The sequence below is a fragment of the Hesperophylax consimilis genome, chromosome 18 (assembly GCF_061612785.1).
Source record: "Hesperophylax consimilis isolate HC1 chromosome 18, BYU_Hcon_1.0, whole genome shotgun sequence".
Lineage (NCBI taxonomy): Eukaryota > Metazoa > Arthropoda > Insecta > Trichoptera > Limnephilidae > Hesperophylax > Hesperophylax consimilis.
The window spans coordinates 34,071,532-34,088,468 of NC_142853.1; the positions used below are offsets into that span (position 1 = coordinate 34,071,532).

The 16,937-nt window shown below is 39.6% G+C and overlaps 1 protein-coding gene across 1 annotated transcript in view; it reads left to right on the forward strand.

Annotated features, from left to right (window-relative positions):
• Positions 1 to 16,937, forward strand: part of LOC149415702 (uncharacterized) — a 67,436-nt gene that overhangs the window by 23,417 nt on the left and 27,082 nt on the right. The window contains exon 2 of the mRNA XM_089642421.1: positions 10,270 to 10,441. Within this exon, the coding sequence (XP_089498547.1) occupies positions 10,270 to 10,441 (172 nt within the window). The remainder of the gene's footprint in view (positions 1 to 10,269; positions 10,442 to 16,937) is intronic.

Here is a 16,937-nt window from a genome sequence, read left to right on the forward strand (position 1 = left end):
ACGACTGTTGGATTACAGCCGATCATATTTTGACCCACGTCTACCAGTTAAGTGTTCACAATATGCCTTATATTTTTTTAACGTACATATATTACTATTTATTGTCTATTATATTTTATGCAGTTTGGTTTAATTGGTGAACAAGCGAATACATTTTCTAATAAATTTTGAACAAATATTTTATATTTACTATCGTCGCAGAGAGTAGAATATATATTATACATCGATAGTTTCTTAAGGCAAGCTCTTTGGTTTGAATTGGTTCAAAAGTCTTCAGACATTGGGAAATGTTTGTAAATAAGTCCCTGGCTATTTAACTAAGGAATCTGAGCATATATGATTTCAGATTTTCACGGCCAAAAGTATTATAGTGATTTATTATAGTGGTTACCTCCTTCTTAAGCCAACGTTTCGGACAGCAATACAGTATCCATCATCACACGTCTGCTCTGACGATGGACACTGTACGAAAGGGCGTAGTAAGGACTGACAGCACAAACAGACAGACGCGGAATGCGACATTATTTTATGCTATTTAGAGATTAGAGATAAAACAATTGACAAATAATACAATGTTAGTATATGGTTGATGTATTTAAAGGGTTTTATCTCACTGGCAATGTTCTGGTTAAATATAGTTTTTACCCACACTACTTGAAATATTCAAAAACTATTTTATCTGTACAAAAAAAAATTCTAAGATTGTTGTCATTTAAACTTGGAGTAAGTGCCGTACTGCAGTCTTGTGAGGAACGACTCCAATACTTTAACATTACGACCCTAGATAAAAGAAGACAATTTGCTGACTTAATATGTCTACACAAAATTATTCATGACAAGCTTGAAACAACTCATTGTGTGAGCAATATTCTTATTAAAGTTCCTAATAGACGTAATCTAAGGAGTCAGAATATATTCCATCTAGAATTATTTAAGAACAATATTGCATACTTCAATCCATTGTCTCGAATGTGTCATCTGTACAATTCTATTGAGTGTAACTACATAGATATATATGCAAATAGTCTCGCTTGTTTTAAAAATCAAATTAGCAATAAATTGTGAATGTTTGTTTGTTTTTTATTTTTTTATTTACTCTATTTGTTTTCTTTTTTATTTTTGTTGGTTTTGTTTTTTGGATCATATATTGATCTATGTGTTTTGTTTTTGATATCTCTTTTTTTGACTTTGCTTACGTTTTGCTGTTTATATTTTTTGTTATTACATAGTGTATAATGACACATAAACTGTGCGTGAAGTGAACATTTTTAAGAGGACTGTTGACGTATTTTGCAGCGCATATCTAATGATTTTTTTTCTTCATTTTAATAGTCTGTAAATGTTCCTCAACAATAAATAAAATGGTCATCTTTCAAACACAATATCCAATCTAGTCGACATATCATTGGTATTTCGTAGTAAGTTTTATTTTTATTTTTACACCGATGTTTCAAATTGTGTGAAAAGTCGTAAATTTTCAAATTGTTCACATTCGGTTTTTGCCTATGGTTTCTTTTTATTGGAGCATAAACCACGCGTTGGAGCATAAAACCCTCCATTGGTATTTTACACATCTTCTCAAAAAACATATAACTTGTTGATATCATTCATTGTCACGCCTACAACATACGGATGATAACATTAATCAATGACTGGTTTTGTACTTTCAAGTGGCTTAAAATTAGACAATTTTAGTTAAAAGTTAATAAACACCACTTCCGATGGGTCGAGAGACCAGTAGGAGAGGTCAAAGGGTCGCCCCAAACCAGCCTCTCCCGATCTGGTATGCCACGCAGCTTATGGGCAGGAGCATCCTTAACACACGTCACCCGATGAACCCGGGCATCCCTGCTAAATCACCAAACGTTGCGAACAACTTGGGGAGATCTATGTCTCCTATATCTCTTTAATATAATCCGGACCAATTTAAGACCCGCATTAATAAATCCAATCCTACAGCCCCTACCTTTACCCGCCTCACAACGCTCTCCAATAAGCTGGCTAAATAGTTCTCCTGTATTTACGCCGTGCAGACAGGGGCGCTCTTATTTGTGGTAAAGAGGTATGTGAGGTAAAGTGGAATGTGTGGTAATGTGGTACGTGTGGTAAAGTAGTAAGTGTTGTAATGTGGTACGTGCGGTCATTTGATGGTCATGTGGTAAATGTAAATAAGTGGTATGTGTGGTAATGTGGTACGTGTGGTAAAGTAGTAAGTGTGGTAATGTGGTACGTGCGGTCATTTGATGGTCATGTGGTAAATTTAGATAAGTGGTATGTGTGGTAATGTGGTACGTGTGGTAAAGTGGTAAGTGTGGTAATGTGGTACGTGCGGTCATTTGGTGGTCATGTGGTAAATGTAGATAAGTGGTATGTGTGGTAAAACCATGTATTACCGTGTGCATGAAGGAATGCATGAACAAATTACCGTAAGCAAAACACATGACGCCGGTGTGAATCATACAAGAAGTTGGGGATGGCACGATCAAGTGAACCAAATACTTGATTCAGGTCATGTCAAGACCCAGAATAACAGAAGGTACTTATGATACAATGTATGAATGTGAATAAAGCAAGGAGTGGGTACATATCTCTACTTACCTCTGCGTATTACAGTTATGAAAATCATCATGAATATTCTTTTTCAACAGTTATTAAAATCGTTGCAACCACAAAACTTATATTTTAATTAATCAATTAGCAATCAAAGGTACTCTAATTTAAACTTAAATCTGTCTCTAAAATAAGTCCAGTAAATGATATTATCATCTCGTGACAAAGAGAACAGAAATTCGCCATTGTTTTCATTTTAAAGAATTTCGGTGAAATGTTTCTAATGCATACGCAAAGAGTTTCAATTTTCTTCATTTAAAAAGTCATTCTTTCGTATTGTGAATAAATCCATTACAATACGCGGTGGAAGTGTTTTAGTTTTTTAAAAACATTGCAAAAGTGCGCAAGTTCGAAAGTTATCCGATCACGACTTTTTAAATGTTCAAAGACAGTTATAAACTTGTTGATATGTCATCAGTCACTTTAGTCATTTCGGATAATAAGTGTATCGAATAAATTTCTATAAATTTAATAATTTATGTAAAATATAACCTTTAGCAATACAACGGATAGACGATGCCTTGCGACACATGAAAATCGTGTAAAACATTTATTATTTAAAACATTAGTTATTTGGCCCGTACAATTTTCTGGACGGGGGACATTTTAAAGTGCGAATATTTCCATATCGGCGGCGACTAAATCTTAAATAAAAAAAAATACTTTTTTTCATAAACTGGCATACAATATAGAGTACCAGAACAATAAAGCCAACTTCTCTTTCAACATTATAACTTAAAGGAGGTTGTTGGTTTAATAAATGTAATTGGTCTTTAAGAGAAAAAACTTAATTAATTAACGGAACAACTGCAAAGATCAACCCCGCCGGAAGATCTGTTTGGGCTTTTAAACAATTGTTCGGACTCGTTTCTCATATTTGCCCGCATAGAATAAGAAACTTACATTTTACATTGCAGCTTATCCTCGACGTACCTACATTGTGCTTATCATATTACTACATATTGTGCATATATCCAATATCGATTTATACATTATTTGGCCTAATATATTACCTATCATTTTTCTACATCGAACTTATAGTAATAATAAATAAATATCTTTTATTTATACGAAAGTCTGACTGGTGTCTTCAATAAAAGAGAAAAAAAGACAAAGACATTTATTTCGGACGACAACTTTCCATTCTGAAGTAAAGTGAAAAGTCCTACAGATGGACATACTTGTTTGAATGCTGTTTCAAGTTTCATTATCATTCAATGTCACCAGGATTTCCTCGAGGAATTTGTCGCCATATTGTTGCAACATATTTTTACTAAACCGCCATGAATAGTTTCACAAAGGCAGCGGAGATTCCATAAATCAAAGTGTGGAATCCTTAATTAAACTCGGAGCTGGAATTGCCAATAAATATTGCCATTACAAAATTGCATTCTGTGTTTGTCGCGTGGTTTTTGTTGTGGGTAATTAAATACTTACGTCTTATTGATACTTTTCATTGAAATTCATTCAAACTGTGGGAATCCATTATAGGTAAGTTTAACAAATATATTCCCATTTAATCTAATGGTGGTTTAAATAAATTTCTGCAAAATAGGTTAAAAAAAAATTATTGACTATTAGGAACATTTAACAGAGTGAAGACAAGTAATAAATGTTGATGGAAGCAAAATAACTGCAGTAACAGCGTTCAAAATCTTGCATAATTTGATAGATTGTCTATGCCTCCTGGAATGCTATTACTAAACTGTTTGTACCGAACAAATACTGCCAGAGTCGGCACCACAATCTGCTACGATTACCTCTTAGCAAAACAGATAGCATGACATGGGATATGGTGCTAATAAAAATAAAATCTTTAATTTAAACATACCGTGTAAAATTGATTGAATTTGGAGGTGAGTTGGAGAACATATCATTTTTATCGATCATACCATTTTCGTTAAACACACGACAAACGACACAATATACGAGAGAGGTTTGAATAATTAAATTGCCGTTGAATGTTTCTAATCAATGTTTCACATTTTCAGTGTATTCCGTTTTAGCATTAAGATTTATTTTAGAAATTAGTTCTGATTAAATGATATTTTTTAATACTATGTATAATCGTGACATGTCTTTTATTTGACAATTATTGGTTAGAATTTTGAGATTGAAGTATTCTAATCGTGCGTGGTAAATTATCGCGGTATGGAGAAAAATTACCTCATTGCGGCTTTGCAAATTATTTACTAGACCTAATGAAACATGCTTTCATTTTCTCTCCCTAATATCAATTCAATTTTTTCAGTGGACTAGAAAAAAAATTATTTCAAATTTTCACCTTCACGAGACAGATAAGATTCTATAAGCAAGTCTCGCACAATTATTATTATTTTTTACATTAACTCCACACACAGAAAAGATCTACCTCAACCAGTCTCTCCAAATCCAGCCCGCCACGCAGTAGGTGAACAGATGCATCCGCAATCAGACCTAAACAATCCTCATCCCATGAACCCGGGTACCCCTGCTAAGTCACCAAACGTGGTGAACTTCTTGGGATGAACTATGGCAGAGGTGTTGGTAATCCAATGAATGGTTCCCGGGGCTGCGGTACCCATACCCACCTCCCAAATTAAAATGAAAGAGCTGTTTTCTGAAAACTGTAAAACTAATTAAAAATCTCGAGGTTCATATGAATGTGGTTATTTGTTTTCAAAAGGTTTAAGTAAAATATTGCAATTCTATTTTTAATCATCGGAGATTTGAGGGTTGAATCATTTCATCTTCGATTTTCTCGGAATAATGTGTTAAAGTTGTAAGCATTAATTTAGTCTTTAGTATTAAACATACAAAGACCGTTGTTTATCTGTTGTGTAAACGTGAAAAATAAAAAGACCGTTGTTTGTCTGTTGTGTAAACTTGAAAAAATAAAAATATAACTTTGAATTTTGGAATATTTCCAAGAAATTTATAATGTTTTATATTTTTCTTCATTTTGAAGATCTTGTGTATATATACACACCATTTTAGAAACTAGATATAATTAACTTTAAACTTTTTGTATTTCAAATATACTTTCATACTTAAAAAGTTCAATATTTAAATTTCGAACATGAAAACATGTTGCAAAAAAGCTATACCACACAATTTTTTTTATCATTACGTCAAAAATTTTCACAGAATTCTAAATACACTGTCCTTTTATTGAAAAAAATTACATGTATTTTTTGATGAACTTTTTAATAATATCCCCCAGAGGATAACATCAATAAAAATAAAAACCTTTAATTTTTTAGATTTGTATTTACATACACATGCAGAAGTCATTATGTTATTACAAAACATAAAATGGTCAGGAATGTAGTGTAAATTAGAAAAGTATAAATATACGAATTAGAAAAGCAATCAAGGCATCAGATCTCTCAGACACAATTAAGGTATTATGAAAAATACATTAATTAACTTTTATATCTTGTTAGGCGAACTCGTTCATTTCCAATTAACAATGGTTCCAATTGTCAATCTCTTTTATGACTAATTAATTACTTCATCGTGTTAGGTGAATATCAATCAATAAAATGACAAGCTTCAATGGTTTCACTTGTCAGAATCAGATCTGGTTTACAGATTACATAATTGAATGGAAATTCTATTATTTTGTCCCATGGAAACAATCGGTTTCATAGACTTGACGTGAACAACAATAACGCGGACACTACAGAATATTTAAAGACATGAGGGAGGTCAATAAATTAGCAAAATGGGGCAGAATGAAGTGGTCAAGATGTCCCAACATGATTTTTTTTTAAATTAGCAACTTACCTCACGCGAAAAAGTCACAATAATTCGTCATACACGAAGATAACGTGATAAATAACCCATTTAATATTTGTATAATAGTTACTAAACACACATTGTGTACATTTTCCTTTTTCATGATTAATTACGTTGATTCTGAAAATGAAAAGCAGATCGATGTCGTAAATATAACGGTTATCTTTTTAAATGTCACGCCGTCACAAATTACAAGCGCTTTCGTAGAATTATTGTATCTTTCATGTCATTAAATGAAAAGTGCCCGTTCATATTGCTTTCGAATGAGTGTTGTGGCGTTTAACATTTAATATTGCTGTACACACCGGCATCAGTACTAAAGCGGCTAGAGGGGATATGCTTTCATAAAATTATACAACTTTAACGGCTTCAGGAACACAGGTTAAAAGTAAATGGCACACCCAATAACTGCGTGTTTATTCTTCACATCGTGTTCTAATAGTCAAAATGACAATATTAAAGGGCAATATTGATTGTAAACTGCACCTCTATTTGAAATGCGTGTGTTACATTTTTAAACCTAGCTGGAAACTAGGTAAAAAAAAGACCAAGAAGAGGATTTCAATTTCGAGGCCGCATTAAGCAAAATTAACCGTATCCCAAAAAGTGTGAAGATCACCATCAAAGAGTCGTGGAAACAGCAGTGCTAGGTGGGTGATAAAAATACGAACTAAGGTGCAAAGTACATAATATCACAAGTCGGGGTGACGACTTCGGTGAAGTTTTCAGGTACGCTTATGTCATACCATTCCAAGAGCCTCGGATAAATGAATAAGTAATACCATCGAACGTTTAGGTGTTCTAATGTCAGGGATCAAATACGCTAAGATCTTTAATGCTTGATACAATGTGGAACTACGCTGGACTTAGATACAGACATATGATTTCCTTGCACGTGCATATAACAGCAATCTAATTTTAGAAGAAAAAATTAGAAAAACAACAAAATACCTTGAAATCATAAAGAAAATGTTTCACTCATATATTTTATGCTGACCGAAGGAGTAAATTTAAATCTCAGAGGGCTATATATTCTATAAATTACAGCTGTTATGTGTGATAAAATTAGTTCAGATAAAAACCATATTAAAAAGTCGTGGGTGAATCGAGTTCACTTCAAAACAATTCCTCCGTGTTGATATTTTTAACGCGAGAATATAAGAATTGTTCTTCAAAGACAAACATTTATTCCCGACCCCACGTTTCCTCCGAATTGTTCAAACATATCGTAAGCAGCGCGAGATTGCTTCTGTCCCGGAGGTAATGTGGCAGAGGTAGTGAAGTACTGAGTACTGAGCAGCGCGACCCACACGCGGTACCCACAAGTACCTACTCGGCTTTCAATTCGCCGTCTGCGTCTGTGCCAACCTTTTTATGATCGCAATGAAAAACGAATGCACGTAATATTTTATATTAGGTTAGATAGGTAGATAGATAGATGCTTGACAGTTCTTAGGTACAGCGTTCCCTCTACTTTTTTTTATTATTACCATCTTGCCAGGAGACACATAGTACCTATAGCCGTTCTATATAGAAGTGTTAATTTTGTTACGATGTTCTGAGTGAGAGTCCAAATTTTGTGCTATAAATGTGAAAACATGCAAAATGCACGTTTTAAAGGCCCGCAGTAAAAATCTTGCTTTTCAGAATTTCTAAAATTCTTATTACAAAAGTCAGTGTATATCAAATTCTTCTACTGTTCAAATTACGTTCATCCCACACATACATTCATACACAGGAGGCCCAGAGGAAAATAATTTCCCTCAGTTAAGTCTAATTTACCACCCGCCTCCTAAATGCGCCTAACTCATATACTCAGTACCGCAGAAGAGTTCTTACATCTCCCAACTGTCTGAAGCCAGTGAGACTATGACATCCTCAATTGGGTTGTGTTGTAAGGCTGAAGGTACACCAGTTGAGGGGAAAAAAGAAATCTGTATATTCAGATTTGAACCCGCGGATTCGTAGCCAAGCATGGTAAAATTATGAAACCATCTGGGAATACTTATACGAACTTACGACTAGTAAGTAATAACTTATTTTCATACTGTGTCTAACCGCTGAGTCAATGAACTGTGTCAGTGTCAGTATATTGAATATAAATTGTGCGATAAAATTTCATTGTCCCTTATTAAAACACATTCCCCGGTCAGCCGGTCTACCCGCGCCATAAATGGAAAATCTTGTTAGATACTTTCTTTTGAGATTAAAGACACATACTTCAAACTTAATACGCGGATAATTTTATGCCAATCCAAGTATGAAAGATTGATGTCTCTGCAAAGGTTCTATTTAAAGCCTGGAAGCAATTTAGGCACCCTCAAAAACTTGAAGTCTGGCAACTTTCTTTTGAAAATGTCGCCAAGGAAATGGCAGACGAGACGTAATATGCCTGACCTCCACGGATGATCACTTTGATCAGGAATGGAATTAGTGGTCAGGGTTCAAATTCCACATTCCTAAATACCCGACGCGTTAAACATTCGGGATACATCGGTAGCGTTCGATCTTTCTCTTATTGAACCGAAGGATCGGTTTGCAAATGTATACGTAGCATAAGATATGAACAAACAGACATTGCTCGTTTGTAGGTAAGTACTTGCAGTCAATCGACAAAATAAGTGATTAACAAAACTAAAACCTACGATTTATATTGAAATAGGAATTCAATCGTAATCAACGTGCATATTATTTATTAACTTTTCCGTTAAAAACAATGTTGAACAACCTGTGAACTTTAAAACAATGCTGATTAAGAGAGAGATAAAAAGCTGACGTTTTGTCACGAGAGATCGGGCATTTACTAATACGTATTCCAGTCTTGTCAATTTATTTTTTAATTTGGTTTATTTCACACTTTATGCTTATAAAATAATACATCAGACGTAGTATATTGTAAAGTGGAAGATACGCTCAGCACCGTCCTAATGAAAGATCCAGCATTAGCCGCGTTAGTTGGCATATCTGAATAATCAGGTACTTTGCAACCTTCATCTCCCCCATTCCCTTCAGCCTCAAAATATAACCCAATTGGAGATTTCATAGTCCCTTTATATTAGCAGTAGATACGAGAATGTGACTCTCAATAAGTCTTGGCAATAGCTTTATATTAGCAGTAGATACGGGAATGTGACTCTCAATAAGTCTTGGCAATAGCTTTATATTAGCAGTAGATACGGGAATGTGACTCTCAATAAGTCTTGGCAATAGCTTTATATTAGCAGTAGATACGGGAATGTGACTCTCAATAAGTCTTGGCAATAGCTTTATATTAGCAGTAGATACGGGAATGTGACTCTCAATAAGTCTTGGCAATAGCTTTATATTAGCAGTAGATACGGGAATGTGACTCTCAATAAGTTTTACCAATAGCTTTTGCACGATACTTAAATAAAATTATTTTAAAAACATTTACATTCATTAGGGTTGGTCACCAGTCGTCAGTCCTGCGGATAGGTTGCTCGTCTAACAAACTTAAGGATCGAGTTAAAAATTTACTGTATCCTCACTTATCTATTTATAATCTTTGACATGTTTTTACATTATATTCACTGTCTACTATAAATCTTGAATGTTCTGACTTTAAATTCTTTAGAATTGAAATAATTATATATTTATCGCTTTGATGTGGGACTATTTTTACCACATCTTATATTATGGAAAGTTGTATGTATTTGCAAAATATGAGAAGGGAAGGAGACAAATTGAGGTGAGATTAGAGTATTTTTTTTATATCCATTAAAAAATCCTTCTTACACCCCCTACCCTAACCCGCCTCACAATGCTGCCCAACCGGGTGGCGATATGCAGATAGGGTCGATCTTGTAGGGTGTAACAAAAAAGTAATTATTGTTTTTACTAAATGTTGTTTTGTTACAGATTTCGACCCATCTCTTCAAGATCTCCTAAAGTACGAACTGTCTCTGGGAGCCGACGCTGACGAGAGATCCCCTAACTCCGTCTACAGGGATGATCCTGCCCTTGAAATGGACTCCGACACACGCCAACCAAACTCAGATCTGATGAGAATCTTTGGAGACGACGGAATCAGGTAAACTATTTTTAGTGATTTATTTTTAGATTTATTTTTTTCTTACATATGTTTTCTCAAAACACTCGTACGAGTATAACATCAGAGAGGTATATAATATACAAACATTATTTTCTACTTTTTATCCGTTCTACGTAAGTGTAGGTATTACTTATAGGTACCTAATAAAATATTAGAATAATTAAAAATCTTCACAATTTGATGTTCGTACCGAATAAAAGAAATATAACAATAAGTATATAGTAATAGTAATCAAATGTAATTCTGCACATGATTAGTTTCTAACCAGGCAACAGGTGCTGCCTGGTTAGAAACTAATGTTAACTAGGTCATAACGTATTCACACCTGAATTGCAGCTTATCCTCAACGTACATATATTTATTTATTTATTTTAATTTTTTATTATTATTCATACGCCCGTAGGGCTTTTACATAGGTATGCGTTGTAAAGGATTCACATGATGCATAATTTAAAACAAATAGAAGAAATAATAAAAAAAGATTTCAATAAACAAAAAGTGCATACATTTATAAAATAAAAATACAAGAATTTTTTTTATTAAGATGCTGTGATCAGAAAGTTTAACAAAGAGACAATCGAAGGTTCAAAGAATAGAGTTGTAATAGGTTTTCAAAATGATCCACAAAATTCACCAAGTCAACATAAAACATATCAACATCACCAAAGTATTGATTTTCCATAGTGTATCGGAGTACTCTGTATCGGAGAATTATGTAGTTGCGCTTTTGAACACTGCGCTGGAATAGAGCATTTTGTCTTGTTGTTCTTGTGGTATGTTTAAGTTTATAAGTTATTAGTATTAGTATAGTATAGTTAGTATTTTTAATAAAGTATAATATGGTTATCCAAATTTTTTATTGAGCGTAGTGAAGTCATGTATTAACTCGACCGTTTTTGGCATTTCGTCTGTAAGTAAATTCGATTTTAAATTACGTTCGGAAATTCGGCTGTATCCAATTTATTATTCAAGCAAGACCTACTTTGACCAAATGGCTAACTAAATTGCAAGTCACGAAAGGTCTTTTTCTATTTTAACTTTTATTTTAAATATGTAACTTTACATTCAAATATGGATTACTGATTTAACTTCATGCATAGTTAATTTATACTATGCTGGCGCCCACTCAGACATTCTTTACAAGATTTTTAAAGTTTTAAATTAATAATTTTACCTGCTCTTTGGTCATATTTTTATCAAGATGTCATTTTATTACGTGCATTCTTGACACGCCCGGAGATAAGATGTTTTTAGAGTCTCATGTCTATTTTTATTGATCAAATATTTAATGATTAATATTTTAATAAATTAGCTTCTGTTGATAATTGTAACGGACGTAGTTGACCATATTATTTAATTTCATAAAAATTGTTTACTTTTATAAAATGTCCCTACTCCACGCCACTGGCAAAATCACCACTCCCCGCCACTGGTCATTTTGTCCAGTTTTCGGCCCAAGCGGCTTGAAAACTTTGACTCCGAATGGCTTCGATACCACATCGCCGGCTTACCTGCCGCGTGGATCAATGTCCAGCATTTTTTCTATGTAAATTTTACATAGAAAAATCAATTTTTAAACATTGCAAATATGTATATTTTACTTGTTCATCCCCTCGGCGGTAGTCAAATAAACACTATTTTCGATATACTACCGCTGAGGAGATATTAAAAAAGCTGTTTTTCACCCATATGTAAACCCATTTTTGAACAATATTTTTTACCTTTTTTGCGTGTACAAAAATCCAGGAACCTCGTAGCATAGTGAATCTTATCTCTTTCTGAGCGCTATGTTACGGGGGACCTCGGAAAAATACTAACTTAACATGTTTTACAAATTTGATCGCTTGAGATCATTTTTACACATTTATTTTACAAACATTTCTTATTTTTTGTCGTATCTTGGCAAACAAAAAATCTAGTTGTCAAGATACACATTCTCATAACTACTATGCTTTTAAACTATGTAATTGTCATTCATGTAAGCGTTCAAAATCTTTTCTAACTCGCAAATTTAAGCGACTACTGTCACCATTGCTATCGACAAAATGAATATGCAACATTTTGTCGAAGGCTATAAACGCATTGTTGGCGCGGGTACAACCCCCCACCACTTTTGGGCTCCTAGCCCAATGTCGGGCGCGAGTCAGGCTAATTAAATATAAGCAGCCACATAATTAAAAATAAATCAGTTCATCTTTACCACCAAAACCAAGCGTTTTATTATCTACAAGTGACTCCTGCCCAACATCTGCCTCACCTCGCCGAGTCTTCTGCTCCAAGATCTTCTGGTGTTACCTCTTCGAGACCAGCCGGCCCTCCTTTGGAAAACCGCCAACACCAGAAGCGAGCAGAGACGAAAGCACACCCAGTGCCCACCATTCACCAAGCCTGGGTGCGGGAGGCAGATTTCATCACAATATCAACTACAATCATCATCATCGGCCGTAAAGGAGCATTCTCATCGGTTGAAGACACGGTTTGGACCCGGCGCCTAAATCTACAGTCTTGTGCGGACTCCCGTCCAGTACAAGTGGTCCTTCGAGCCGGATCCTCACACGCCTTCAACCAGGATGTCTCCAACTTTACGGTCGAGCCGGATCCAAGACGATGGATCCTCAACACCATCTGCAGATGCCCTGGACGCTGGGTCTCAGGCCACGGCTGCGGTTCACGTCACGCCTGACGTAACCCCCATGCCCACGTCCAGCACTACTCCTGACATGGCACCACCTGCACATCATGACTCACCGCCCTCCACATCTCAAGAGGATGCGATGGAGTCATTGCGACAACAGCTTCGCAGTCAAACCGAGCACATTGAGAGACTTAAAGCAGCTCTTCAATCAGCTCCAACAGCAGCAGCCCCTGCCCCTCCTGGACCTTCGAAGCTCCTGGAGAGGTCACCACCATCATGGACGCAGCCCGGCCAATCGAGCCCGGTGCCTCTGGTGGACCAGAGGTACGAGGAACCAGCAGCAGCAGCGCCTGCCCGATCTGGACCCGTACTCCTGGAAGGGTACCCTGCTCAAGGAGGACCCTGGCGCTTCCAAGGGTACAGCCCTGGATGGGTGCAGCCCGGCCAACCGAGCCCGGTGCCTCTGGTGGACCAGAGGTACTCAGCAGCGGCGCAGCCAAGGCCAGCCGGTCCCCCGCCCTCGCCACCCTGGCCCAATGCAGTGTGGCCAAACATGATGCAGCCTGGACCCTCTGGCCCCGTACCGCCCGCCCCTCTGATAGAACAGAGGCAAGCCGTACGTGAAGTGCCAGCTGGACCTGTACCTCTGGTGGACCAGAGGTACGCATCACATGCGCAGCAAGAGCCAGCAGGCCCTGCGCAACCAGCACCCTGGACCATTCAGGGATGCCCAAACATGATGCAGCCTGGACCCTCTGGCCCCGTACCGCCCGCCCCTCTGATAGAACAGAGGCAAGCCGTACCTGAAGTGCCAGCCGGACCTGTACCTCTGGTGGACCAGAGGTACGCATCACGAGCGCAGCAAGAGCCAGCAGGCCCTGCGCAACCAGCACCCTGGACCATTCAGGGATGCCCAGTACTGGTGCAGCCTGGACCTCATGGCCCTGTGCTGCCCGTACCTCTGCCCCACCCGGGGTACCCAGCGCCGACGCCAGGATCACCTGCCGGACTGCTGGAGCAGTGGAACGTGCCATGGACACAGCCTGGACCACCTGGACCATCTGGACCATCTGGACATGTGCCGCCCGTACCACTGCGCGAACAGGAGTATGGCGTGCCGGCACGGCCAGATGGCCCGCCCACAGCCAGTACCAGCTCCATGCCGAGATTCCCGCCCCAACCTACGGCGGATGAGACGGCCCAACATACCAGAGCCTGGGTTCAGCATGATGGCAGTCCCATGGCTCAGCTGGCCTCCGCCCTGACAGAAGCCATCAGAGCTTCAAGGGCTCAGGACAGCCCCCGTCCCACAATCGAGGACGATCCACGAATGGCGGCCCTTATTGCCAGACAATCTATGGCCAAGGACCTGCCTCCATTCTCTGGAGATCCACTGGAGTGGCCCACCTGGAGGGCACAGTTTAACCAGTCTACCTCCACATGTCGGATGACCTCCAGTGAAAACTTGATCCGCCTACAGCGGGCCCTCAAAGGGAAAGCCCGAGAAGCCGTCGGCCCCCTTCTGATGGACCCTGCCCAGGTTCCGGAGATCCTGGCAGTCCTGGAGCAGAGATTTGGAGGGACTACCTCACTCGCTGCCCTGATGCTGGACAAAGTGAAGAAGCTGCCCCACCTCACAATTGAGGCCTCTCTGGAGGACATCGCAGACTTCTCTGGCACAGTTCAAAACCTGGTGGCATCACTCCGCTCCCTCAACAATGATGGCTATCTGACGAATCCAGCGCTGCTCAGTGACATCGCGGGGAAGATGCCGCCCACCTTGCGGTTGGCGTGGCTGATGGAAGTGCGGCATTACGAGGCCTCCGCTACCATCTGCCAGTTTGCCGCCTTCCTGAAAACCGTCGCGAACGCCATCCCAAAGTCCGGTTTGGTTGACCCCGCGAGGTCCCGCCCACGCCGTGAACATTCGTTCTCAATAACGGAACAGTTTTCGCGAAAAAACAGTGCTCAAAATCATGAAACATGTGACGAAAACCGTTTAGAGAACACGTCTGCCGCGTCAGAACAGTTTTGGCGAAAAAACGGTGCTAAAAAACGTGATACCTGTGAAAGTTTCATCAATATGTCTGCCGCGTCAGAAAAGTTTTCGCGAAAAAACAATTCGAACAAAAGTGACACTTGTGACAACAGTTTAAACACGTCTGCCGCGTCAGAACGGTTTTTATCGCGGGAAAACAATGTTTACAACAACAATTCTAGTGAAAAACAACAGTTCGCGCAAAATAATCGAAAGCCTCAAAATTTGTCTGGTAATAATCGAATGCCCCAAATTTTGTCTGGTAATAATCGAGAAAATAATCGAAGCGGGGAAAAAGTGCAAAACAGTTACAATGAAGTTCGCGAGTTCGACAACCGCGCCGGGTGTGTCGAGTGTGGTGAAAATGGCCACCAACTTAGCGAATGTCGCACTTTCGCCGCGAAAGACTTAAAATATCGTTTTGAAACAGTGAACGACGCCGGTTTGTGCCGATTGTGCCTCAATGGCAAACATTATACAAAACAGTGCAAAGTTAGTGAATGGTGCGGCGTGGGGGAGTGCAGATCCCCCCACCACCGACTTCTTCACAACTATAATAACAATCGTGATAATGACATTACTGTGGCAGATGTTCACAATATGTGACGCCACACCGAAAGTGCCGTGTTAAAAGTGGTGGGAGTCATATTGTCGGGCCCGAAGCGGCAGATTAAAACCTTTGCGCTTCTGGACGAGGGCTCAACAGTCACCCTTATTGACGCCACCACAGCACAAAAACTCGGCACAACCGGACCTACCCGTGAGCTACGACTACACGGAGCAAAAAACATGTGCTCAACAGACTTGACGTCCCGCCGCGTGCCAATCACTCTACGCGGCGCCGGAATCTCTGATGAGTACGTGATCAAAGCAAATACCATCCAGCAGCTCAGCCTTCCTGTCCAGAGGTACCACGGTCGCTACATCACCCCCACACTTCTCATCGGGCAAGACAATGCTAACTTAATTGTCTCGAGGGAAGTGCGCGACGTTCGTGATTCTACGCGAATATTATCACGAACGGCGTTGGGGTGGACCACCCATGGCGGAGGGACCTCTGGACATGTGAATGAAGCTACCACATTGGCCATACGAGCCACACTGTCACCCAGGCGCACTGCCGGGAGGCATTATACAGTGCACCATGGACCATCTGGACCCGTACCGCGAGCACCTCTGATACAGGCGGCCGTACGAGGAGTACCAGCTGGATCTGTGCCAGCACCTTTGCAGAGAAGACCACCCAGGCACCATGCCCGGTGGCATTCTACCATGCCCCATGGACCATCTGGACCCGTACCGCGAGCACCTCTGATACAGGCGGCCGTACGAGGAGTACCAGCTGGATCTGTGCCAGCATCTTTGCAGAGAAGACCACCCAGGCACCATGCCCGGTGGCATTCTACCATGCCCCATGGACCATCTGGACCCGTACCGCGAGCACCTCTGATACAGGCGGCCGTACGAGGAGTACCAGCTGGATCTGTGCCAGCACCTTTGCAGAGAAGACCACCCAGGCACCATGCCCGGTGGCATTCTACCATGCCCCATGGACCATCTGGACCCGTACCGCGAGCACCTCTGATACAGGCGGCCGTACGAGGAGTACCAGCTGGATCTGTGCCAGCATCTTTGCAGAGAAGACCACCCAGGCACCATGCCCGGTGGCATTCTACCACGCCCCATGGACCATCTGGCCCCGTACCGCGAGCACCTCTGATACAGGCGGCCGTACGAGGAGTACCAGCTGGATCTGTGCCTGCAAATGGTACGAGAGAATCAGTCGGCCCCGCGAAAGGGTC